Source organism: Oncorhynchus clarkii, chromosome 32 (assembly GCF_045791955.1).
Source record: "Oncorhynchus clarkii lewisi isolate Uvic-CL-2024 chromosome 32, UVic_Ocla_1.0, whole genome shotgun sequence".
NCBI classification, from domain to species: Eukaryota; Metazoa; Chordata; class Actinopteri; order Salmoniformes; family Salmonidae; genus Oncorhynchus; species Oncorhynchus clarkii.
The window spans coordinates 11,475,239-11,500,385 of record NC_092178.1 but is presented as its reverse complement, the minus strand read 5'-3'; the positions used below and the strand labels follow the sequence as shown (position 1 = coordinate 11,500,385).

Here is a 25,147-nt window from a genome sequence, read left to right as displayed (position 1 = left end):
CCGACATTTTCAGACTACTAAACAACCATTGATTTATAACCACGGAAAGTTACCACAATTTGCAAAGAAAACAGGAGCTGCCTCCACCATTCCAGCACCATTTCAACTTCAACATCATCAAATCACCTCTGCTTAGTCTAATACAGTGACAACTAAAAGATACCAAAAAGAATTTAGTCCAATCAACGTAAGCTGAAGAAGATGACGTCGCTGTCCATGGTACTGATTTGTGTGTGTGTGTGTGTGTGTGTGTGTGTGTGTGTGTGTGTGTGTCACAGTGCAAGTAGAGGAAACATGTTGACTCACCATACTTGTAAAGAAACACCAATGCCATCGTCCTCATGTTTACAAAACACTGTATCACTCTGTCATACAGTACGTGCTTTTAGTATTTGTTGTCCTTGGCTAACTGTATAAATTGCTTGCTCGCTAGCCTAACTTCCTTTCATGGGCAACAATGCACCAGGCCAGCTAGTTAATATTAGCCTATTACATCTAGCTACTTTTTGAACTTCCATCCTCTCAGGCCAGGGGCACAATATATAAATCTATGGCTGGATCAGAATAGCCAGTATGAAGAATTAAGTAAAACCACAAGTCCAAATCCCTAAATCCACGCATGGCTGATTTAGGATAGGGAAGATTTTAGCTAGCTAGCTTGCCACCGAAGGACAATGACACACTGAGAAGCAACAATTTTAAAAAATTCTGTAAATGACATTCAGCTTTGATGTGATTGGTCTGAAGCCAAATCCAAACTGGCTTCCCTTGACACTTTGTTTTGGTGCGCCAGGACCAATCACAGTTTAGCTCAACGCTGATTGGGTATTATTTTATACTTTTGTGTAGAATCTCGCATAGGGCCCTCAAAAGGCTAGAGCCAGCCCTGGGTGAATGGACAGGTGATGGAAGAAGGATGGGGTATTCAATAAGAGTATAGGCCATCTCAGGGCCATCCATGCACTAGCTAAGCCTTCTCTGTCACAGACTGTTATTCTCCATTTGTTTCCCATAAAGACCCTATGGAAGTGTTTAGTTGCTTTTATCAGCCTGCATCCTCTCGGGTATATAACATTTGCTGCTTGCTTGCCGGAGCTGTCCTAATAAAGTTTATTGAAAAATATAGGGAGCCATATGTAGAGCGAATTGTGACGATGGCAGACTGAACAAATTGTGTGTCTGGGATATGAATGATGGTGAGGCTCTCTCCCTCGTGTGTGTTTCTGTGTGCTGTTTAACAACCATGAGACAGACAGACACAGAGAGAGAGAGAGGGGGGGTGATAGAGAGAGAGAGAGAGGAGGGGGAGTGATAGAGAGAGGGGGGGAGTGATAGAGAGAGAGAGAGAGAGAGAGAGAGAGGGGGGGGGGAGTGATAGAGAGAGGGGGGGGGGGGGAGTGATAGAGAGAGGGGGGGAGTGATAGAGAGAGAGAGGGGGGAGTGATAGAGTGAGAGGGGGGGAAGTGATAGAGAGAGAGAGAGAGAGAAGGGGGGAGAGTGATAGAGAGAGAGGGGGGAGAGAAGGGGAGGGAGAGAGATAGAGAGAGAGGGGGGAGAGAGTGATAGAGAGAGAGAGAGAGAGAGAGAGAGAGAGAGAGTGATAGAGAGAGAGAGAGGGGGAGAGAGAGTGATAGAGAGAGAGAGAGAGGGGGGGAGAGAGTGATAGAGAGAGAGGGGGGAGAGAGTGATAGAGAGAGAGAGAGAGAGGGGGGAGAGTGATAGAGAGAGAGAGAGAGGGGGGGAGAGAGAGTGATAGAGAGAGAGAGGGGGGAGAGAGAGTGATAGAGAGAGAGAGGGGGGGGAGAGAGTGATAGAGAGAGAGAGGGGGGAGAGAGAGTGATAGAGAGAGAGAGAGAGAGGGGGGAGAGAGAGAGTGATAGAGAGAGAGAGGGGGGGGAGAGAGAGTGATAGAGAGAGAGGGGGGAGTGAGAGAGAGGGGGGGAGAGAGAGTGATAGAGAGAGTGATAGAGAGAGAGAGAGTGGGGGGAGTGATAGAGAGAGAGAGAGAGAGAGGGGGGGGGGAGTGATAGAGAGAGAGGGGGGGAGAGTGATAGAGAGAGAGGGGGGGAGAGAGTGATAGAGAGAGAGGGGGGGTGATAGAGAGAGAGAGAGGGGGAGAGTGATAGAGAGAGAGGGGGGGGGAGAGTGATAGAGAGAGAGGGGGGGAGAAGGGGGGGAGTGATAGAGAGAGAGGGGGGGGAGAAGGGGGGGAGATATACTCCTAACCCAGATACAGTTCTAAGACCTAATGACCTTCAAGTATGAATTGTAACACGTCCAATTGTTTTTCGAGTCAGGAAGTGAAGACAGGAGTGTGTGTGTTTGCTACTGTGTCCTGCGAGCATGTGCATGTGCACTCCTAAATTCCTGGGCGCATGTGGAAGAGTGATACAGGTTTTCTCACAGCAACAGTCCACAGTATCCCAGCTGTATATCCCCCTGGTACACGGCTCTAATTCTGCCAAATGATTTACATGGAACGACTGCACAAAACCATTTCCTCCCCTCTCACTATCCAATGTGCACATTATCGGCCTACAGTGCATAGCACAGGAGGTTGGTGACATCTTATTTGAGGAGGACGGGCTTGTGGTAATGGCTGGAGTGGAATAGTATCACATTCATCAAACACATGGTTTGTTGCCATCCCATTGGCTCCGTTACAGCTGTTATTATGAGCCGTCCTCCCCTCAGCAGCCTCCACGGATGCATAGACACACCTTATAGGCCTACAGAATGCATATATACTGTATGTGGGTGTAAACTAGAGCAGGAGCTCTTCCTGTCTCACGTTGACAGCCCTCACAGTGTCCACTTTCCACTGTTTATCCTTTCAAATGTATCTGATTTTACAGGCTGAGCAATGAGTGTCTGCCAGTTAGCAATGAGTGTCTGCCAGTTAGCAATGAGTGTCTGCCAGTTAGCAATGAGTGTCCGCCCAGTCCCTGGAGGATGGAAAGCAGGCAGACATCATACACGCATTGATTGTATCAAACCTGTCTTGAACTGTCTGTCTGTCGAGGGGAGGTTGTTTAACCATTATCATACATTTCATTTGATAAAATAATGATGTGCAGTGTAACATACTTCCCCACATATGTAAACCTTAATGTTTTTCAATGCCATAAATACCAACACCACCAAAATCTGAGGATCACCACCCACCCCAAATCATAACCTTCACCATTAAAGGGGATAACACAAAACAGATCTTGGATCAGTGTCTAAGGGGAAACTTAGTTTTACTCTCAAAACGGGAAAGCGACCTGAAGAGAGAAATGTTTTTGTAGAGTGTTGGGGAATGCAAAGCCCACAGTGACCTCTGGTGGCTACAGTCAGTAGTGCAATCTACTGATTATCTCAAATCATGGAACCGTGTGTGTGTGTGTGAGAGAGAGAGAAATGGCCAGCTCTGTGAGCTCAGCGGTGATTGACGAGGTGAGCGGTTGAGTTGGTGACTACTGGATGACATCAGTTCATTCACAGGTGTTACGGCCAGAATGGGCCTCTGGCTCAGGAACCAGAGACCTTTAACTACGTCTTGCCTTGCTAGCCCCTTCCAAACACCCTGCCCTCTCTCTCTCACACACACACCTCTGTTCTTGGCACCCTGTTAAAAATGGCTGTTCCTAAAGCTGTCAGACACACAGGCACATACTTCCACAGGTCCTGATTGCTTCTATGTAACCTGAGCAAGCCTCTGAGAGGCATTAGGTGTGTGTTATTGTTGCTTGACTGGACAAAGCTGCTCCAGAGGAACAATAGTCCCACAGTGCACTGGGGGTGTACCCGGCGACCAGCCACAGGGGAGGAGTCTGCGTGACACTTCATTACATTCGTGTGAGGAGACCTGCAACAGGTTAACGAGGCACACAGGCCCTACTATGTTACTCATGGACAAAAGTGTTTCACCACTTAGGGGCCAGCTGAAGCTGTGATTACTGCAGTGATACAGCACCCATTGGATATGTCATTATTAATAAAGTCATCATGACATCAGCCTACTTCATTTACCACTGCCATACAGTGTGACAGTATCTAGCATGACAACAGATAAATCTTATACACATAGATATTAATAGAATCTTGACGATCTTTCATTTAAAAAAGGTGACAAGACAAAAGTGAATATATATATTTGTTTTTATCACCGTGTACAACACAATAGAGACCATCAACTTTGACTTTATGAACTTAACAGAATTACAAGTCAATCAAAAAACATTATGGTAAGACTCCTGGCCCTAGAAATTAACATATGAGATGAAGTATCCAAGGAGTGTCTCATCAAAGGAGCAGAGATGAATGTTGAATGGTTGGGGGAGGAGGGTCAGATGAGCCAAAGGTCAGGAGTCATAGTTCTGCAGAAGGGTGCATCCGTAGAGAATGATAGAGCCCTTTAGTGGCCAAAAAGGCAGTTTTAGCATGGGCAGCGTCATTGATTTATTCCACCATGCTTCCGCCATTTCAAAGTAGTCAACTGGGTGGGGATTCCTATGGGTTGTAGCCTCAATGGCGCCGTCACAGACACTATAATGGCAAAGATGAGTCCTCTACCCCTCTCTGTGGGTACATCTCAAAAACCACCTCTCCTTTACTTTATTTGCACTACTATCACTGGTAGTTATGAAGCATTTAAAAGTTCATTCCACTCCAAACTATCTTTTGGTATTGTTTTCATTAGTCCACTGTTGACATAGTCTCACAGTGTTTTGCATGTCAGCAGTCAACTTCTCAAGATATTGGGACCGTTAAGAAGCAGTGTCACCGGCCAAGTCATCCTGATGTAAAATGCATCATATATGGCAAAACGCATATAACTTCCACCTGTCAGACCTTTGTATTTAGACCAGTGCAGAGGAAGGAAAGGAGACATGGAGAGGAAGATGGATTTCAGACGCACCCAAGGACTTGATTTCTTGACTCTCGCTCTCTATTTTCATTCAGTCTCTCAGTCAAGGGTTTATCATTATACATCTCTATCTCTCTCGCTCTCTCTCTCTCTCCGTTCCTCCTTGAGTGACATCAGATTGAGGATGGATGGAGAGCGGGAAGAGAAGAGTGGTGGAGGGTGGAACTTTCTCCCTCTCTCTGTTTCTCTCACTCATCTCCGGCCGGAAGGTTCTCCTCCATCCTCTTGATGAACTTCATGCGGATCTCTGTGACATTGTCTCCTCTCAGGGTGTCCTGAGCAAACTTCACATCCACTGCCATCTGTACCTGGAGGAGAGAGGAAGATATTATTCACAACAAGTGAACATAATAACATACACTGAGTGTACAAAACATTAAGAACACCTGCTCTTTCCAAGAATGACTGACCAGGTGAATCCAGGTGAAAGATATGATCCCTTATTGATGTCACTTGTTAAATCCACTTCAATCAGTGTAGATGAAGGGGAGGAGGCAGGTTACAGATGAAGGGGAGGAGGCAGGTTACAGATGAAGGGTGAGGAGGCAGGTTACAGATGAAGGTGAGGAGACAGGTTAAAGATGAAGGGGAGGAGACAGGTTAAAGATGAAGGGGAGGAGACAGGTTAAAGATGAAGGGGAGGAGACAGGTTAAAGATGAAGGGGAGGAGACAGGTTAAAGATGAAGGGGAGGAGACAGGTTAAAGATGAAGGGGAGGAGGCAGGTTAAAGATGAAGGGGAGGAGGCAGGTTAAAGATGAAGGGGAGGAGGCAGGTTACAGATGAAGGGGAGGAGGCAGGTTACAGATGAAGGGGAGGAGACAGGTTACAGATGAAGGGGAGGAGACAGGTTACAGATGAAGGGGAGGAGACAGGTTACAGATGAAGGGGAGGAGGCAGGTTAAAGATGAAGGGGAGGAGGCAGGTTAAAGATGAAGGGGAGGAGGCAGGTTAAAGAAGGATGTTTAAGCCTCGAGACAAATGAGACATGACTTGTGTGTGTGACATTCAGAGGCTCCCCGGTTTGTGTCAAGAACTGCAATGCTGTTGGGTTTTTCAAGAATGGTCGACCACCCACAGGACAACCAACAACTGTGGGAAGCATTTCAATCAACATGGGCCAGCATCCCTGTGGAACGCTTTGGACACCTTGTAGAGTCCATGACCCGACGAATTGAGGTTGTTCTGAGGACAACTCAATATTAAGAAGGTATTCCTACTGTTTGGTATACTCAGTGTAATTCACACAAATAGAATGCCCACACTACCGTGCCAACACCCTGTGCAGGCTCTGTTGTTTTATTTTCACATTATCCTTTTCTAGCACGGTTCCAACAGAGATGCTGGATACGTATCCAGACCAGCACAGTACAGCTTGGTTAGGCTAGTGTGAAAAGGCCTAAAGAAGCTCTATCTTTACCATCTCCAGAGCTCCTCGGAGTACCCCACACAGCAGGTTGGAGTAGACCAGGGAGCTGTGGTTGTCAGGCAGCTCTACAAAGTCCACAAGGGGGTTACTCTCCAGGATGAGGGACAACTCATCCCCTGCTGGGCTCCAGTTGGTCACACTGGGGGTGATGCCCAGGTACATCTTAAACGCCACCTAGTGGACAACACATACAATGGTGTTAGTGTTACAATGATGTTAGTACTGCATTTACAAATGGAACAGAGACTATCGCTCTCATAAGATTCATCACTGAATGCAGACACTGACATTGTCACATGTGTTGTACTGAGAGAGGACTAGGCCAGGGAGAGAGAGGACTAGGCCAGGGAGAGAGAGGACTAGGCCAGGGAGAGAGAGGACTAGGCCAGGGAGAGAGAGGACTAGGCCAGGGAGAGAGAGGACTAGGCCAGGGAGAGAGAGGACTAGGCCAGGGAGAGAGAGGACTAGGCCAGGGAGAGAGAGGACTAGGCCAGGGAGAGAGAGGACTAGGCTAGGGAGTGGACAATCTTTCTTTCCCAGGGTCTCACAACAAGCGATCCAGTCGTTGACATCTGCCCTTGTGAATGTCTCTTTTAAAAACTGTATGATGGTAGTTCGGTTGTTAGTCAATGTCAAAGCTTGCTAGCGAGAGCTGCCCCGTCTTGCGGTTGAGTTGCTGAAATGTGCATAAACTGGGGACACATGCAACTCTGGTCTCTAAACGCTCTCGTCGCAGAGTGCTAAGTCGCCATGTGTCTCCTCCTTGAACATGACTGGTCGCTGGTAGCAAGGCGGCTGATTATCTCAGTCTAAATGGCAGTTGAGGCTACCAGTTCAATATCCAGCACAACATTCCATACTACTGCCTTCCCTATAACTGAACCTACAGTGAGAGGTTAGACCTGTGAAAGAACTTAGTAGCACTGTTAGAACAGAATGCTGAGGGAGCCTGGATGTCAACCACCAGGTGAGACAAGTAGTGTTTGAGCTTGACGAGTCTACAGCGATTTAGTACTGGGCCTGATGCTCAGGAGTACAGCACGAGTTTGTGTTTGTATGGGCACGTGGTCATTCCTTCAGTTTGAACTGGATGTACTTGGGCGAGGGGTTGTTTCACCCTGGGTGCAGGTTGACAATGCTGCCAGGACTATTGTATAACAAAGACAACAAGCAGTGAAGCACAAGAGCCCGCCCACACACACACACACACAGGGGAAAGCGGCCAGTTGGCTTTGCGGTGGCATAGCTTAGATGCTTCCCTAGCTGAGTGAGTGCAGAAAAATGAAAAGCAGTAGAGAGGAGCTATGAAAGCTCAGAAACTACGCAGACTACTGCAGGTTGGAGTTCAAATTCCAGTCGCTGACTCCCTCGCTCTCTAACTCACTGATTCACTCGTTCATAGTCAACCTCCTTCCCTCAGTCTTTTTCCCAGCTCTCTCTCTCTCTCTCTCTCTCCCCCCTGTCATTTTATCTTTCCCTGTCTGTTTCTTTCTTCATCTTTTCTTCCCCCTTGCCTCTTTTCTGGGAGGGTTCCATGGTCACGCTCTGATTGGCTCAGAGACGTTCCCGTTACCTTAGCGATGACATCGGCCGTTTCTCTGAAATCCTGACACCTCCCAATGCTGGATCGCGCCAAGAAGTCTTCGATGAGACGCACTCCGATATTATATCCCCTGGGAAAAAACAAGAGAGGGGAAAAAACTGTGTGTAAAGAATGGTGCCAAATACTCTACCACTTTAGAGCAGAGATTCACACCTCCCTTAAAGATGTCCTACTTCACCACTATAGAGCAGAGATTCACACCTCCCTTAAAGATGTCTTACTTCACCACTATAGAGCAGAGATTCACACCTCCCTTAAAGATGTCTTACTTCACCACTATAGAGCAGAGATTCACACCTCCCTTAAAGATGTCTCACTTTACCACTATAGAGCAGAGATTCACACCTCCCTTAAAGATGTCTCACTTCACCACTATAGAGCAGAGATTCACACCTCCCTTAAAGATGTCTCACTTCACCACTATAGAGCAGAGATTCACACCTCCCTTAAAGATGTCTCACTTCACCACTATAGAGCAGAGATTCACACCTCCCTTAAAGATGTCTCACTTTACCACTATAGAGCAGAGATTCACACCTCCCTTAAATATTTCAGACATGAACAATGGCTTAGTCAGACCTCAATGCTGAATTGAGCAAAGCTGAAAGAAAGAGGGAGAGAGCTATAGACAAACATCTGGACCCTATTAAGGAGTAAGATGAGATCATCACCTGATTGAACCATATTTGGGACGTGCTACAGTAGGTGTATTAGTTAGGCAGAGCAGAAAACCTTTACAGACCCTTTCAGACCAACTCACACACTACATCATTGGTCTATTGGTTTCTAGGGTGAAGTTCAAGAGGGATGGAGAATTTGTCAGTGTGCTGCAGGTTAACGGGAAACTTCAGAGGCCCGAAAGCAGTAGCTCCACTTTATCCATTTGCAGAGTAAAGGATAAACTGAAAATGAAACGTTGAGGAGTGGCACATTTTACACGTTCACAACAAGCAGCACACTTCACACACACACGTGGCTCAATTACCCTCCTTGTCTCCTTTCCTTGATCGATTATAAGTGAAAGGGCTAAGCAGAGTTTGTTGAGAAGATGATAAGAGACTCACATCTTATCCAGCTGTTTGTTGACCTCCTCGTCGTTCTCATAGTCCTTACACAGCTGGGTTACCAGGGCTCCGTACGTCAGAGTGAACAGCTCCGAGTTCTACACAGAGAAATAGAGATCTATTGGGTGAAATTCCACAGTGTGCCATCACAGCCGCAAGATTTGTGACCTGTTGCCACAAGAAAAGGGCAACCAGTGAAAAACATACACCATTGTAAATACAACACATATTTAAAAAGTTAGGACACACATTCAAGTTAGTTTGTTTTGTTTTAACCATTTTCTACATTGTAGAATAATAGTAAAGACATCAAAACTATGAAATAACATATTTAATTATTTTACCTTTATTTAACTAGGCAAGTCAGTTAAGAACAAACTCTTATTTTCAATGAACGCCTAGGAACAGTGGGTTAACTGCCATGTTCAGGGGCAAAACGACAGATTTTTACCTTGTCAGCTCGGGGAATCGATCTTGCAACCTTTCGGTTACTAGTCCAATGCCCTAACCATTAGGCTACCTGCCGCCCCAATGCAATCATGAAGTTTTTAAAAAAAAGTGTTTAACAATATTTGAGATTCTTCAAAGTAGCCACCCTTTGCCTTGATGACAGCTTGGCATTATCAGAAACCAGCTTCAGAAAGTAGTCAACGGGATGTTTTTCCAACAGTCTTCAAGGAGTTCCCACATATGCTGAGCACTTGTTGGCTGCTTTTCCTTCACTGCGGTCCAACTCATCCCAAACCATCTCAATTGGGTTGAGGTCAGGTGATTGTGGAGGCCAGGTCATCTGATGCATCACTTTCCTTCTTGGTCAAATAGCCCTTACACAGCCTGGATGTGTGTTGGATCATTGTCCTGTTGAAAAACAAATGATAGTCCCCACTATGCGCAAACAAGATGGGATGGCTTATCGGTGCAGAATGCTGTGGTAGCCATGCTGGTTAAGTGTGCCTTGGATTCTAAATAAATCACTGACAGTGTCACCAGAAAAGCACCATCACACCACCACCTCCATAGTTCACAGTGGGAATTACACATGCGGGAGATAAACCGTTCACCTACTCCACGTCTCACAAAGACATGGTGGTTGGAACCAAAACTCTCACATCTGGACTCATGAAATTTCAAAGGCTGGTAACTCTAATGAACTTATCCTCTGCAGCAGAGGTAACTCTGGGTCTTCCTTTCCTGTGGTGGTCCTCATGAGAGCCAGTTTCATCATAGCACTTGATGGTTTTTGCGACTGCACTTGAAGAAAAAGTTATTGAAATGTTCCTTATTGACTGACCTTCATGTCTTAAAGTAATGATGGACTGTTGCTTATTTGAGCTGTTCTTGCCATAATATGGACTTGGTCTTTTACCAAATAGGGCCATCTTCTATATACCACCCCTACCATGTCACAACACAACTGATTGGCTCAAACGCATTAAGAAGGAAAGAAATTCCACAAATTAACAAGGCACACTTGTTAATATAAATGCATTCCAGGTGACTACCTCATGAAGCTGGTTGAGAGAATGCCAAGCGTGTGCAAAGTTGTCATCAAGGCAAAGGGTGGCTACTTATAAACATAATATATATATTTAGATTTGTTTAACACTTTTTTGGTTACTACGTTATTTCATATGCGTTATTCCATAGTTGATGTTTTCACAATTATTCTACAATGTAGAAAACAGTAAAAACAAAGAAAAAAACATGGAATGAGTAGGTGTGTCCTAACTTGACTGGTACAGTAGTTACAACACTGTATATAGACATTTTAAATGTTATTTTGGAACTGAGTGTAATGTTTACTGTTCGTGTTTTATTGTTAATTTCACTTTTGTTTATTATCTATTTCACTTGCTTTGGCAATGTAAACATGTTTCCCATCCCAATAAAGTCATTATAATGAAATTGAATAGAGTAGGAGAAAACTTAGTTGCCAGCACCCCCTGGTGTAAAAACGTCAAAACTACAAACATCTTTAATTGAATCAAAGACAGTGAATGATTTATTGTATTGCAGATAAGTCATTTTCACAAATTAATTCGGCCTTACTAAAGTACGTAGCGTAGACTTGGGTCGGGTACATGGGTCAACTACCTACGATGAAGAACCAATATCATCGGGGCAAATGTTGATATGCCAATTGCCATCCATGCCAGGCTAACAGCTCATGTTTAACAAATGCGAAAGGTAACTATGCCCGAATAAAACCATTCTAAACACTTACTGGCATTTTAGTAACTAGTTAGATGCAAACAAGTTGCAGTGACTTAGTGAGTGTGCCATGGTGCTAGCTAGCGAATTAAATGCTAGTTACAATAACTAGCTAGCCAGACTAGCTTCCTGTATTTGTCATTCATTAAATGATCACTGAATATCTTTATTTGCACTACAGTTAAGCTGATGTGTCGGTAATACTTCATCAAAACACGCATTGTTATATCAACACATTAAGCTGTTTTGGCGGTTAATAAAAGGCAGTTTGTCGTCTAAATTAGCTACCGTTAGTTTAACTTAATACTGTAGCTAGCTAGCATTAATTGAGTATACTAAGTAGCATTAGCAGAACGCGACTCCTTACCATCTTCTTGCCGTCTGTGGTTCGGTTGGATTGCCTTGACATAGTGTATTGGGTTACAGGCTTGTACAGATGATTGAGTAGTTATCCTTTATTTATTCGTTTCTTTGAGAGCGGTCCCTGTGATCTATTTTCTGTCTCAGCTGTCAAACACCCAACTTCCTGAAAAACAGGAACCGGAATCAGCGGAGGATTGTGGGAAATAGCAGCACCATCATCTGGAATACATTTTCTTCCTCTGGCGTAAAAAATATAGCTGACAGAAACACAAAGAAACCTCGACTTTCATACCTCTCAAAATGTCAAAACTGGCGTTGTTCAATGTGTATATTACTGAACGGCTAACAGCGGCGGCTGTAGAGATAGCTGGAGTAGTAGAGAGAACAGTAACTGAGTACCAGGAGGAAATCTCTCGTTCAAAGGAGGAGAACGAACGTCTTCGACGTCTGCTGGATTTCAAACCGCACAGAACAGGTTTGTGTTGATTTAACGGTACATCGATCGAATCAAGTACCGATAGTTAATGATGTAAATATCCACTACTTGCTCTGTTCAACTTGAATCAGCAGTATTTGGGGATTTATTTATCAAACAGTAACTAACTAGCTAGGTAAACATCTTGTAAACAAAACATGAGCTAATGTTATTGCATGAGTTTCATAGGACTGGCGTCCTATAACACAGCGGGTCCCAAACTAGGGGTCGCGACCCCAAGTTGAATTCCACAATATATATATATATATCTATCTCAGTAAAAAAAAAACAATGGTCCCTTTTCCAGGACCCTGTCTTTCAAAGATAATTTGTAAAAATCCAAATAACTTCACAGATCTTCATTGTAAAGGGTTTAAACACTGTTTCCCATGCTTGTTCAATGAACCATAAACAATTATGAACATGCACCTGTGGAACGGTCGTTAAGACCCTAACAGTTTACAGACAGTAGGCAATTATGGTGACAGTTATAAAAACTTCAGACACAACAGAGGCCTTTCTACTGACTGTAAAACACCAAAAGAAAGATGCCCAGGGTCCCTGCTCATCTGTGTGAACGTGCCTTAGGCAGGCTGCAAGGAGGCATGAGGACTGCAGATGTGGCCAGGGCAATACATTTCAATGTCCGTACTGCGAGACGCCTAAGACAGCACTACAGGGAGACAGGACGGACAGCTGATCGTCCTCACAGTGGCAGACCACGTGTAACAACAACTGCACAGGATCAGTACATCCGAACATCACACCTGCAGGACAGGTACAGGATGGCAACAACAACTGCCCAAGTTACACCAGGAACGTACAATCCCTCCATCAGTGCTCAGACTGTCCGCAATAGACTGAGGCTGGACTGAGGGATTGTAGGCCTGTTGTAAGGCAGGTCCTCACCAGACATCACCGGCAACAGCATCGCCTATGTGCACAAACCCACCGTGACTGGACCAGACAGGACAGGCAAAAAGTGCTCTTCACTGACAAGTCACGGTTTTGTCTCACTAGGGGTGATGGTCGGATTCGCGTTTATTGTTGAAGGAATGAGCGTTACACCGAGGCCTGTACTCGGGAGCGATTTGGAGGTGGGGGGTCCGAAATAGTCTGGGGTGGTGTGTCACAGCATCATCGGACTGAGCTTGTTGTCATTGCAGGCAACCTCAACGCTGTGTGTTACAGGGAAGACATCCTCCTCCCTCATGTGGTACCCTTCCTGCAGGCTCATCCTGACATGACCCTCCAGCATGACAATGCCACCAGCCATACTGCTTAATTTCCTGCAAGACAGGAATGTCATTGTTCTGCCACGGCCTGCAACGAGCACAGATCACATCTGGGACTTATTGGATCGGAGGGTGAGGGCTAGGGCCACTCCCCCCAGAAATGTCCGGGAACTGGCAGGTGCCTTGGTGGAAGAGTGGGGTAACATCTCACAGCAAGAACTGGCAAATCTGGTGCAGTCCATGAGGAGGAGATGCACTGCAGTACTTAATGCAGCTGGTGGCCACACCAGATACTGACTGTTACTTTTGATCTTGAGAGGACGTTTCTCTCTCTCTCATATATATATATATATATATATATATCTATATATTGTAAGATCATCTTTGTCACTCAATCATTGTAATGTGGCTAACCTTAAATCTAAATGAGAATTATTCAAATCTATTCAGATTCAACCAGAGAGCGCCCTTAAATCTAAATGATATTTATTAAAACCTATTCAAATTCAACCAGAGAGCGCCCTTAAATCGTGGGAAAAGGCTATACTTGACCGTTGCACTTGAATCATTTCCATGGTGAATGGCTAAGCCTGCTATGCTATGAAACCACACACTATCGCAGAGACTTTGATGTTACCGGCCACAATTGATATGGTGAAAACAATGTGTGGGGAGGCAGAGGCACAAAAACTCACAATACCTTTGTCAGATAACACTATGAAACTAAGAATTGATGCTATAGCTATCAGGCAAGAGGAAACTCTGACTGAATTACTCAAATGCTCTCCAAATTGATGTAAGCTGTGAGGGCCGAGATGCATTGTCTTTGGTTCGCTTCATGTCGGGGATACTATTTACGAGGACATATTCTTCTGTATTACGATTCCTGAGCATGAAACGGCACAGGGGATGTTAAGTGTTAAGTGTGCTGCATGCGGCTTTCTTTTTCCCATGCAGTTAAGCCGAAACCACGCCCGTTATTCAGAGGGGCATTCTACTACGCTCCCATTGGCTAGTTAGCGTTGTCTCACACACAGGCAGTCAGCGCAGAGACAGTGACCTTCCAAAGTATTGATGGAAAGTGTAATTGAACAATTAGCTGCCTACCATAATGCTATCATCATGTTTGGTAACATTTGCCTGTGTATTTATTTTCTAAGTTTGAATGAGTTGTACAAATGTCTCAGAGAAGCTGAATTCCCTCAATTGAAGGTCAGCTAAGTTAACCTAGGGTACTAGCTTGGTATTTGAAGTTATATTATCATTAGTAGTTTATTATTAGGTAAAAGCACATGCTTATTGTTAATAATTTCTCAACTATTTTAGCTAATCATTCATTCGAAATCACAATGCTACAGCCATTGAATTTGTCTTTGAGCGTTAAGGGACGTTAATGGCTAGGTCGGTGATATTATATTTTTCAATCTTGAAATACAAGGGATAATGTTAGTCATCAGTGACTAAAATTTCGCTCTCCGTGATATTCACTTCCGGACTTGGAGAGCGCTCAAATCATTGTAGAACACCCCTCTGAATGGTTAGCTCTTTAAACAGGTCAACATTCACAAAGCTGCAGGGCCAAATGGATTACCAGGACGTGTACTCAAAGCATGAGTGGACCAGCTGGAAAGTGTCTTCACTGACATTTTCAAACTCTCCCTGACTGAGCCTGTAATACCTACATGTTTCAAACAGGCCACAATAGTCCCTGGTGGTAAGAGAAGGCAACAACACGTCTGCCACGCTGATCCTTAACACTGGGGCCCCTCGAGGGTGTGTACTTAGTCCCCTCCTGTATTCCCTGTTCACCCACGACTGCGTGGCCAAACACGACTCCAACACCATCATTAAGTTTGCTGACGACACAACAGTGGTAGGCCTGTTCACCGACAACGATGAGGAGGTCAGAGAACTGGCACTGTGGTGCCAGGACAACAACCTCTCCCTCAATGTGAGCAAGACAAAGGAGCTGATCGTGGACTGCAGGAAAAGGTGGGCTGAACAGGCCCCCATTAACATCAACGGGGCTGTAGTGGAGCAGGTTGAGAGCTTCAAGTTCCTTGGTGTCCACATCACCAACAAACTATCATGGTCCAAACACACCAAGGCAGTCGTAAAAAGGGTATGACAAGACCTTTTCCCCCTCAGGAGACTGAAAAGATTTGACATGGGTCCCCAGATCCTCAAAGTTCTACAGCTGCACCATTGAGAGCATCCTGACAGGTTGCATCCCCGCCTGGTATGGCATCTGACCATAAGGCGTTACAGAGGGTAGTGTGAATGGCCCAGTACATCACTGGGGTCAAGCTTCCTGTCATCCAGGACCTATACAATAGGTAATGTCAAATGAAAGCCCATACAATTGTCAGAGACTCCAGTCACCCAAGTTATAGACTTGTTTTTCTCTTCTACCGGAGCGCCACGTCTAGGACCAAAAGGCTCCTCAACAGCTCCTACCCCGAAGCCATATGACAATTTACATTGACCCCCCCCTCCCCCCACCTCCCCTCCTTTTTGTACACTGCTGCTACTCGCTGTTTATTATCTATGCATAGTCACTTTTGCATGGCTATATTGAGGAAAAACACATTCCATGGCATCAAATGGGAGGTTTTGGCACAGATGGAGCTCCATCTATCTCAGGTCTTCCTCTGCCAAATAGACTCATTGTATGATACACCCACTGAGCTATAATGGATACACTGAGAGCAACTGGCGGCAAAAGAGCTGAGCGCAGAACTCAGAGATATTTATTTTATTTAACTAGGCAAGTCGGTTAAGAACAAATTCTTATTTACACTTGACGGCCTACCAAAAGGCAAGGCCTCCTGCTGGGATTAAAAATAAATAAAATAAAAATATAGGACAAAACACACATCACGTCAAGAGAGAAAATCCTACATAAAGAGAGACCTAAGACAACATAGCATGGTAGAAACATGACAACAACATGGTAGCAACACAACATGGTAGCAGCACAAAACAGGGTACAAACATTATTGGGCACAGACAACAGCACAAAGGGCAAGTAGGTAGAGACAACTATACATCACACAAAACAGCCACAACTGTCAGTAAGAGAGTCTTTGAATGAAGATGGAGATACAACTGTCCTGTTTTTGAGTGTTTGTTGCAGCTCGTTCCAGTTGCTAGCTGCAGCGAACTGAAAAAAGGAACGACCCAGGGATGTGTGTGCTTTGGGGACCTTTAAGAGAATGTGACTGGCAGAACGGGTGTTGAATGTGGAGGATGAGGGCTGCAGTAGATATCTCAGATAGGGGGAGTGAGGCCTAAGAGGGTTTTATAAATAAGCATCAACCAGTGGGTCTTGCGACGGGTATACAGAGATGACCAGTTTACAGAGGAGTATTGAGTGCAGTGATGTGTCCTATAAGGAGCATTGGTGGCAAATCTGATGGCCGAATGGTAAAGAACATCTAGCCCCTCGAGAGCACCCTTACTTGCCGATCTATAAATTACATCTCCGTAATCTAGCATGGATTGGATGGTCATCTGAATCAGGGTTAGTTTGGCAGCTGGGGTGAAAGAGGAGCGATTACGATATAGGAAACCAAGTCTAGATTTAACTTCAGCCTGCAGCTTTGATATGTGCTGAGAAAAGGACAGTGTACCGTCTAGCCATTATTCTTACCAAACCACATGATCTTTGTTTTTTTGGAGGTGTTCAGAACAAGGTTAAGGGCAGAGACAGCTTGTTGAACACTAAGAAAGCTTTGTTGTAGAGCGTGTAACACAACATCCGAGGAGGAGCCAGCTGAGAATAAGCCTGTATCATCTGCATATAAATGGATGAGAGAGCTTCCTACTGCCTGAGCTATGTTGTTTATGTAAATTGAGAAGAGCTTGGGGCCAAGGTTCGAGCACAAGAATGGAATGGTCTACCGTATCAAAAGCTTTGGCCAAGTCAATAAAAATAGCAGCACAACATTGCCTAGAATCAAGGGCAATGGTGACATCATTGAGGACCTTTAAGATATGCATCAGGTAACTTTGATCGTAAACTATACTGTACACACCTGTTTGCAAAACTATGTGGAGATACGGGATCCGAGCATGACACTGTTCTATTTCACATCGAGGCTTGGTGGTTATCGAGGGGTCGTGTTGGAAAGAGTTTTCAAATTGAGAGAGAAACTGTGGTCATTTGCAATGGATGTAAAAAAAAAACAGACTTTATTGAAAATAAAATGTCTTCTTGTCTCAGTAGCAAGTTTTCATGGATGCCAAGGGAAGCCAGGCTTCCCTAAAAATAAAATATATCTTTCGTCTCTGTATTTTAATATATAATTCGAAGAGGCTGAATATATCTCACAGGAGAAAGCATCCGTGAGCGAGCGAAACAGCAACCTCTGTCTCTCTATGTGTAGGCCATCTATCTGATGCTGTCTGGTCCAAACGAGTATGACATTGTTGCCGTCAGTAGCATTGAGTGCAAGGGAAGCCTGTGAGCGTTTGACCTCTCTTGATTAAAAAAAAAGTATAAAAAATTGCCCAATCAGCATTGAGCTCAACTGTGAATGGTACTGGCACACCAACAACAACAAAAATATCTTCAAGGGAAGCCAGCTTGGATTTTGGCATCACTCCTATCAAATCGCCTTGAGCATATGTCGTTGACGGAAACAACTTGAATTGTTGCATTTCGTTGTGTTGTCCTCTGGTGGCTGGCTAGCTAGCTAGCTAGCTAGCTAACATTGTCCCTTTCCTAAATCAGCAATGGATGGAGATAGGGATTTGGACTTGTGGTGTTACTTAATTCTCCGTACTGGCCAATGATTATAACGGAGATCCTTATCCAACCATTAATTAATACATTGTTGTGCCCCTGGCCTGAGCGGGCATGTATGTAGCTAGATGTAGTGGAAGTTAAATATAAATAAATAGAGAAAACAAACAGCGCAATTATCACAACACATATGTTGTAATGTGGCTTTAAGGTGGGGGGAGGTTCGCACCGCTACTGCCTTGTCTATGTAACAGACATATGTGACAGGACGAATCGAGCCCGTCGATGGAGAAACATTTGAAATGGTGAAGAGGCGACTCCAGGATGCTGGCCTTCTAGGTAGAGTTGCAAAGAAAAAGCCATATCTCAGACTGGCCAATAAAAATAAAATATTAAGATGGGCAAAAGAACACAGACACTGGACAGAGGAACTCGTCACTGTTGACGTTGAGACTGGTGTTTTGCGGGTACTATTTAATGAAGCTGCCAGTTGAGGTCTGTTTCTCAAACTAGACACACTAATGTACTTGGCCTCTTGCTCAGTTGTGCACCGGGGCCTCCCACTCCTCTTTCTATTCTAGTTAGAGCCCGTTTGTGCTGTTCTGTGAAGGGAGTAGTACACGGCGTTGTACGAGATCTTGAGTTTCTTGGCAATTTCTCACATGGAATAGCCTTCATTTCTCAGAACAAGAATAGACTGACGAGTTTCAGAAGAAAGTTCTTTGTTTCTGGCCATTCTGAGCCTGTAATTGAACCCACAAATGCTGATGCTCCAGTCTAAACAAGGCCAGTTTTATTGCTACTTTAATCAGAACAAAAGTTTTCAGCTGTGCTAACATAATTGCAAAAGGGTTTTCTAATGATCAATTAGCCTTTTAAAATCATCAACTTGGATTAGCTAACACAACGTGCCATTGGAACACAGGAGTGACGGTTGCTGATAATGGGCCTCTGTAGATATTCCCAAAAACAAATCTTCCATTTCCAGCTACAATAGTCATTTACAACACTAACAATGTCTGTATTTCTGATCAATTTGATGTTATTTTAATGGACAAATGTGCTTTTCTTTCAAAAACAAGGACATTTCTAAGTGACCCCAAACTTTTGAACTGTAGTGTGTGTGTGTGTGTATATATTAGTTGACATTGGGACCGCCAAACCGGTCATGCTGGAGGATGTTACAAGCAGCATAACGTTCTACACGGCGTTTCCAGACTGTCACGTCTGTCACATGTGCTCAGTGTGAACCTGCTTTCATCTGTGAAGAGCACAGGGTGCCAGTGGCGAATTTGCCAATCTTGGTGTTCTCTGGCAAATGAAAAACGTCCTGCACGGTGTTTGGCTGTAAGCACAACCCCCACCTGTGGACGTCGGGCCCGCATACCACCCTCATGGAGTCTGTTTCTGACCGTTTGAGCAGACACATGCACATTTGTGGCCTGCTGGAGGTCATTTTGCAGGGCTCTGGCAGTGCTCCTCCTGCTCCTCCTTGCACAAATGCGGCGGTAGCGGTCCTGCTGCTGGGTTGTTGCCCTCCTACGGCCTCCTCCACGTCTCCTGATGTACTGGCCTGTCTCCTGGTAGCGCCTCCATGCTCTGGACACTACGCTGACAGACACAGCAAACCTTCTTGCCACAGCTCTCATTGATGTGCCATCCTGGATGAGCTGCACTACCTGAGCCACTTGTGTGGGTTGTAGACTCCGTCTCATGCTACCACTAGAGTGAAAGCACCGCCAGCATTCAAAAGTGACCAAAACATCAGCCAGGAAGCATAGGAACTGAGAAGTGGTCTGTGGTCCCCACCTGCAGAACCACTCCTTTATTGGGGGTGTCTTGCTAATTGCCTATAATTTCCACCTGTTGTCTATTCCATTTGCACAACAGCATGTGAAATTTATTGTCAATCAGTGTTGCTTCCTAAGTGGACAGTTTGATTTCACAGAAGTGTGATTGACTTGGAGTTACATTGTGTTGTTTAAGTGTTCCCTTTATTTTTTTGAGCAGTGTATATATATATATATATATATAGATAGATAGATATTACTCCAAACGTCAACAGTGAAGAGGCGACTCCGGGATGCTGGCCTTCAGAACTATACTGAACTATACTGTACCTTACTCTGCTCTACTCTGCTCTACTCTGCTGTGCTGCACTGGGGTGTCCAAACTTGTGAAACATGAGAATGACATTCATATCCATAATTATGCATTTATGTGTAGTACAGATCAGGGACCCATGATGTTACCGTAATGAACTTTTAAATCAATAGTTTTTGTTTGACATTTTTTAAGGTGAAAAAACTCTAAGCGTAATTCTGATGCCATGAAATTCCCCATATGTTGGTTGAATGCACTGACCGTCAATCACTCTGCATAAGAGCGTCCGCTGAATGACACCTATTTGAATGTAAAAACAAACACTTGCAACGCATGCTGGGTATTATTCTAATGAGCTCTGCCCCCGAAGAAGTACAAATTTGGTCGGACCAGACCAAATCGGAGCGAATCATAGACATCTAGGCTATGTTTCACAGATTTGAACAGCACAGTACGGTACGGTATAGTTCAGTACAGCAGAGTAATTCAGTAGAGTACACTACATTGTACTGGGCTGTACTGTACTATACTTTACTGTATTTTACTGGGCTGTCCAAACTTATGAAACATAGATGACTATGATTGGTTCGGACGTCCGTGGATGTTGGAATCAAGGCCAATCTGGACAGCACCAAAGAAAGCCGTTGCTATCGGTCCATGCTTACTGGGGTGTTAGTGCTCAAACTTAGTGTCTTGCACATGGTTAAGGATAGCAGCAAATAAAGTATCTGACATTTACATTTGTAGCTATCATGTTGAATAATGCAAGGGAGAGAGACATTCTGACATCAAAGTTACCTTTCAAGGTCTTGAGTCCGAGGAAAGTCTGAGTCCTGGACTCGGGTACTACCACACTGGATAGACATATGTTATTTAAATTTTTAAAAAGTTAAATTATGTATTGATCTCTTAATTTTCCCTTTCCTCCCCTTTTTCTAGACCCCCAGCAGCTTACTCTCCCAGTCTCTGAAGAAGAGGTTCCCCCTGAGCGGCAGTGCTGTGAGCAGAAGTGGAGCCCCAGTCTGGAGAAGGACCCAGAGCCCACACAGATTAAAGATGAACAAGAGGAAATCAGGACCAATCAGGAGGAAGAGCAGCTTGAAGGGCTGGAGTCTGATACCAAAGACTCCATATTCACCGTCTGTGAGGAAAGTGACTGTGATCCGATGGATTTCTCGAGCCAAACTTCAGAGAGCAGAGAGGGGGATGTGTTATGTGTCCGCATTCCTCAAGAGATCAAAACCGAGCCTGATGGAGAGCTCTACACGGTATCAGAAGCAACCAGTGCCTCACACTCCCTCTCAGAAGGATATCCAGGCTGTTCGGCAGCTCACAGTGAAAACAGTGGAAGTGGCAATGAGGTGGAGAGTGACGGACTACCGTCAGGATCAAAGGCACTGAAATCACCCAGAAAACAAGCAAAGAAAAGACTAAGCTCCCATACCTCTGCTGGAAGCGGGGTGACCACAAATGCTGCTCCTCCTTATTGTTGCAAGTTGTGTGGAAGTACATTTGTGTACATTGGTCCTTTAGTTAATCATGTGAAAAATGTGCACACAAAGCTTACTGCAGAATACCGTTGTGGTGTGTGTGAAGAAGTCTTTGAGTCCATAGCAAGTCTGACAGAGCACCTGCAAACCCACATTAAAGCAACACGCACTTGTAATGTTTGTGGCAAATGCTTCCCTAGTGATTCTAGTATGAGAACACACATGGTAACGCACACAGGAGAGAAACAGTATCAATGCAAAGAATGTGGAAAATGTTTCAAAAATAAGGGCTATATGCACTTGCATATGAGGCGTCACACAGGGGAGACACCATTTTGGTGCAAAGATTGTGGCGAAAGTTTCACTTGTAAGGGATACTTGAAAACGCATATGAAGTTCCACACAAGTGAGGAACCACAGCCCACACTGATTAAAGATAAACAACAGGAACTTGGGACCAGACAGGAGGAAGAGCAGCTTGAAGGGCTGGAGTCTGATACCAAAGACTCCATATTCACCGTCTGTGAGGAAAGTGACTGTGATCCGATGGATTTCTCGAGCCAAATTTCCGAGAGCAGAGAGGGGGATGTGTTATGTGTCCGCATTCCTCAAGAGATCAAAACCGAGCCTGATGGAGAGCTCTACACGGTATCAGAAGCAACCAGTGCCTCACGCGCCCTCTCAGAAGGATATCCAGGCTGTTCGGCAGCTCACAGTGAAAACAGTGGGAGTGGCAATGAGGTGGAGAGCGAGGGACTACCGTCAGGATCAAAGGCACTGAAATCACCCAGAAAATGGGCAAGCACCCATAACCGTGCTAGAGGCAAGGTGACCACAAATGCTTCTCCTTATTGTTGCAAGCTGTGTGGAAGTACATTTGTGTACATTGGTCCTTTAGTTAATCATGTGAAAAATGTGCACACAAAACATACGAAAATGTGTGGTGTGTGTGAGGAGGTATTCGAGTCCATAGCAAGTCTGACAGAGCACCTCCAATCCCACATTAAAGCAACACGCACTTGTAATGTTTGTGGCAAATGCTTCCCTAGTGATGCTAATCTGAGAACACACATGGTGTCTCACACAGGAGAGAAACAATATCAATGTAAGGAATGTGGGAAAAGTTTCAAAACTAAGGCATATATGAAATTGCATATGAGACTTCACACGGGGGAGAAACCATTTCAATGCAAAGAATGTGGAGAAAGTTTCACTTGTAATGGATACTTGAGAGCACATATGAAGTTCCACACAGGGGAGAAATCATATCGGTGTAAGGACTGTGGGCAAGACTTCGACCAGAAGGAACAACTGGAAACGCACATGTGGACTCACCAAGGTCAGAAACCACATGGTTGCAAACAGTGTCCGAAAAGCTTCAAGCGCAAGGAAGAACTGACCAGACACACAGCGGTTCACACGGGAGAGAGACCTTTCAAGTGCACTGTGTGTGGACATTGCTTTGCCACCCCAGGCAACCTGACACAACACCTAACCACTCACTCTGGAGAGAAACCGTATCACTGCAAACTGTGCAGCAGATGCTTTAGAAACAATCCACTACTTAAAAGTCACCTGAGGAATCGTCACAAATGTTATGACAGTGCCATATTGTCAGAAGATGACTTAAGTTCCTCCGTGTGATGTGGGAGTGCCCTGTAGTTAAATGCTTCTAGGACAAAGTTACAAAATTGATGTTGGCTCTTACATGAATGTCACCTCACTGTCTCCCATTTAACCAGTAGATACAGATACTATTAGGAGTTTTAACATCAGAATTATCGACAGTGAGAATGAATGGTGCTGGTCAAGGAACAACTGAGACCTGGGCAAATATACATGACTCTGTAAAGAATAATCTCAGCTAAAGCCCAACACATAGATACATACATACATACATACATACAAGTTATAAGCCCCCATACATACATACATGCATACAAACTATAAGCCCCCATACATACATACATACATACATACATACATACATACATACATACATACATACATACAAACTATAGGCCCCAATATATACAAACAAACTATAATCCCCAAGACATACATACAAGTTATAAGCCCCGATAGATAACATGAGGTGCGTTCAGTTCACTTGAACGTTTGCTACGTTGTGAAACGGTTTGTACTGAAAAGACTGAGGTACATTTGATCCTGTTTTGTGGGTGTGGCTTGAAGCAACGAGTGACATATTAAACCGGCAGCGGCCATGCTGACGGCGTTCCCCAACACACAACCCAACCCCTCCCAGTTTTTCAACTGGTTGTTCAGTACAGCACCGTTTCCTTCCAATTGAATGTAAAAACGTACAGAACACAGACCTGGTTTCAGGGTGGGTCGGGGGGCACGCTAGTTTTTTAGGTTTATTTTCCTGTACATACTGAATTGATATATTGAAATATACGTTGTTGTTATGTACCTTTTTTGTAGTTTTTTATTTATAAAAAAAAGTTTTGCAGCCAACAGGTAAAACCAAGAATATGTGTGAAATAATGAATAATAATAATGATTTAAATATTGTACCTGTAATTCCCCCCCAAATGAAAAAATGGCAACAAAAATGGACACGTCGTCTTTTGGTTTGTGGTGCTTTAGAGCGCACAGTAGAATCGATAAAACAATATGGTATCTGCTCTCTTTCTCTCCTCTGTCACGCTATGTCTTCTTCCAGAGTTATTACATTTACATTTGAGCAGATGTAAATGTTATGTTATGAATGCTGATCTGCTTTTTACTATTAAATAAAGGCCTTCTTTATAAATCCCCATGTGAGCATTCTATTTTCACTCTGAGAAGGATGATAACACATTGTAAATTACAAAACGGTTCCTGTACATTGTCTCTAAAAAGGGGGGGTATAAACTATTTTGTTATGGTATTATGTGGCTGCTACAGAGTAGAATGAACCTTCCTTTTATTGAGATAAAATGTATGATTATTTTTTACATTCCATTAGGAGTACACACAAAAACCTTTAACGGTAGACTCAGCTAAATGACGATCCCACAAGCCTCACCACAGATATTGCAATGAGTGAGATGCACGACTTCGCTAGCACACGTGCAGGGTTGGGGAGTAACGGATTGCAACAAAATGGTAACTGTGATCCGTTGTGTTACCAGCAATAATATTTGTAATCAGAGTACAGATACTTTTGAAAAACTAGATGATTACTTTGAGGATTACTTTTAAATTCAGAAGGGATGTTAGCGGGAAAAATTGTCACCTATTACCTTTGCTTGAGGACTTCATTGCACAACACATCAGCTGTCTATGACCAGTCAAACCTTCATCGTTATCACCATATCAGCCTACATCGTTATCACCATCTTAGCTAGCTAACGTCATAGTCAACATAGCTACTAGAATGAATGTTAGTAAACCTGCTGCAATCATTTAATACAGTGTACAGTCAGCAAGCAGTTTAGCGAAACCAAAAGCTTACCTTGACTTGTAAGAGTTCCCGTGTTAGATAGCTAGCTGGCTATGGCGAACATGGCA

At 44.3% G+C, this 25,147-nt stretch overlaps 2 protein-coding genes across 2 annotated transcripts; one reads left to right on the top strand and one right to left on the bottom strand.

The window, feature by feature from the left end:
• Positions 1-4,125: 4,125 nt before the first annotated feature.
• LOC139392032 (trafficking protein particle complex subunit 3-like) lies at positions 4,126-11,769 on the bottom strand. The gene is made up of 5 exons (XM_071139680.1): positions 11,586-11,769; positions 9,008-9,105; positions 7,914-8,013; positions 6,332-6,514; positions 4,126-5,220 (listed from the first exon to the last, which is right to left on the bottom strand). The coding sequence occupies exons 1-5, from the start codon at positions 11,625-11,627 to the stop codon at positions 5,101-5,103; spliced, it is 543 nt and encodes a 180-aa protein (XP_070995781.1). The 5' UTR covers positions 11,628-11,769; the 3' UTR covers positions 4,126-5,100.
• Positions 11,770-11,806: 37 nt separating this feature from the next.
• On the top strand, positions 11,807-24,405 carry LOC139392031 (zinc finger protein 665-like). The gene is made up of 2 exons (XM_071139679.1): positions 11,807-12,056; positions 21,081-24,405. The coding sequence occupies exons 1-2, from the start codon at positions 11,882-11,884 to the stop codon at positions 23,273-23,275; spliced, it is 2,370 nt and encodes a 789-aa protein (XP_070995780.1). The 5' UTR covers positions 11,807-11,881; the 3' UTR covers positions 23,276-24,405.
• The last annotated feature ends 742 nt before the right edge of the window (positions 24,406-25,147 follow it).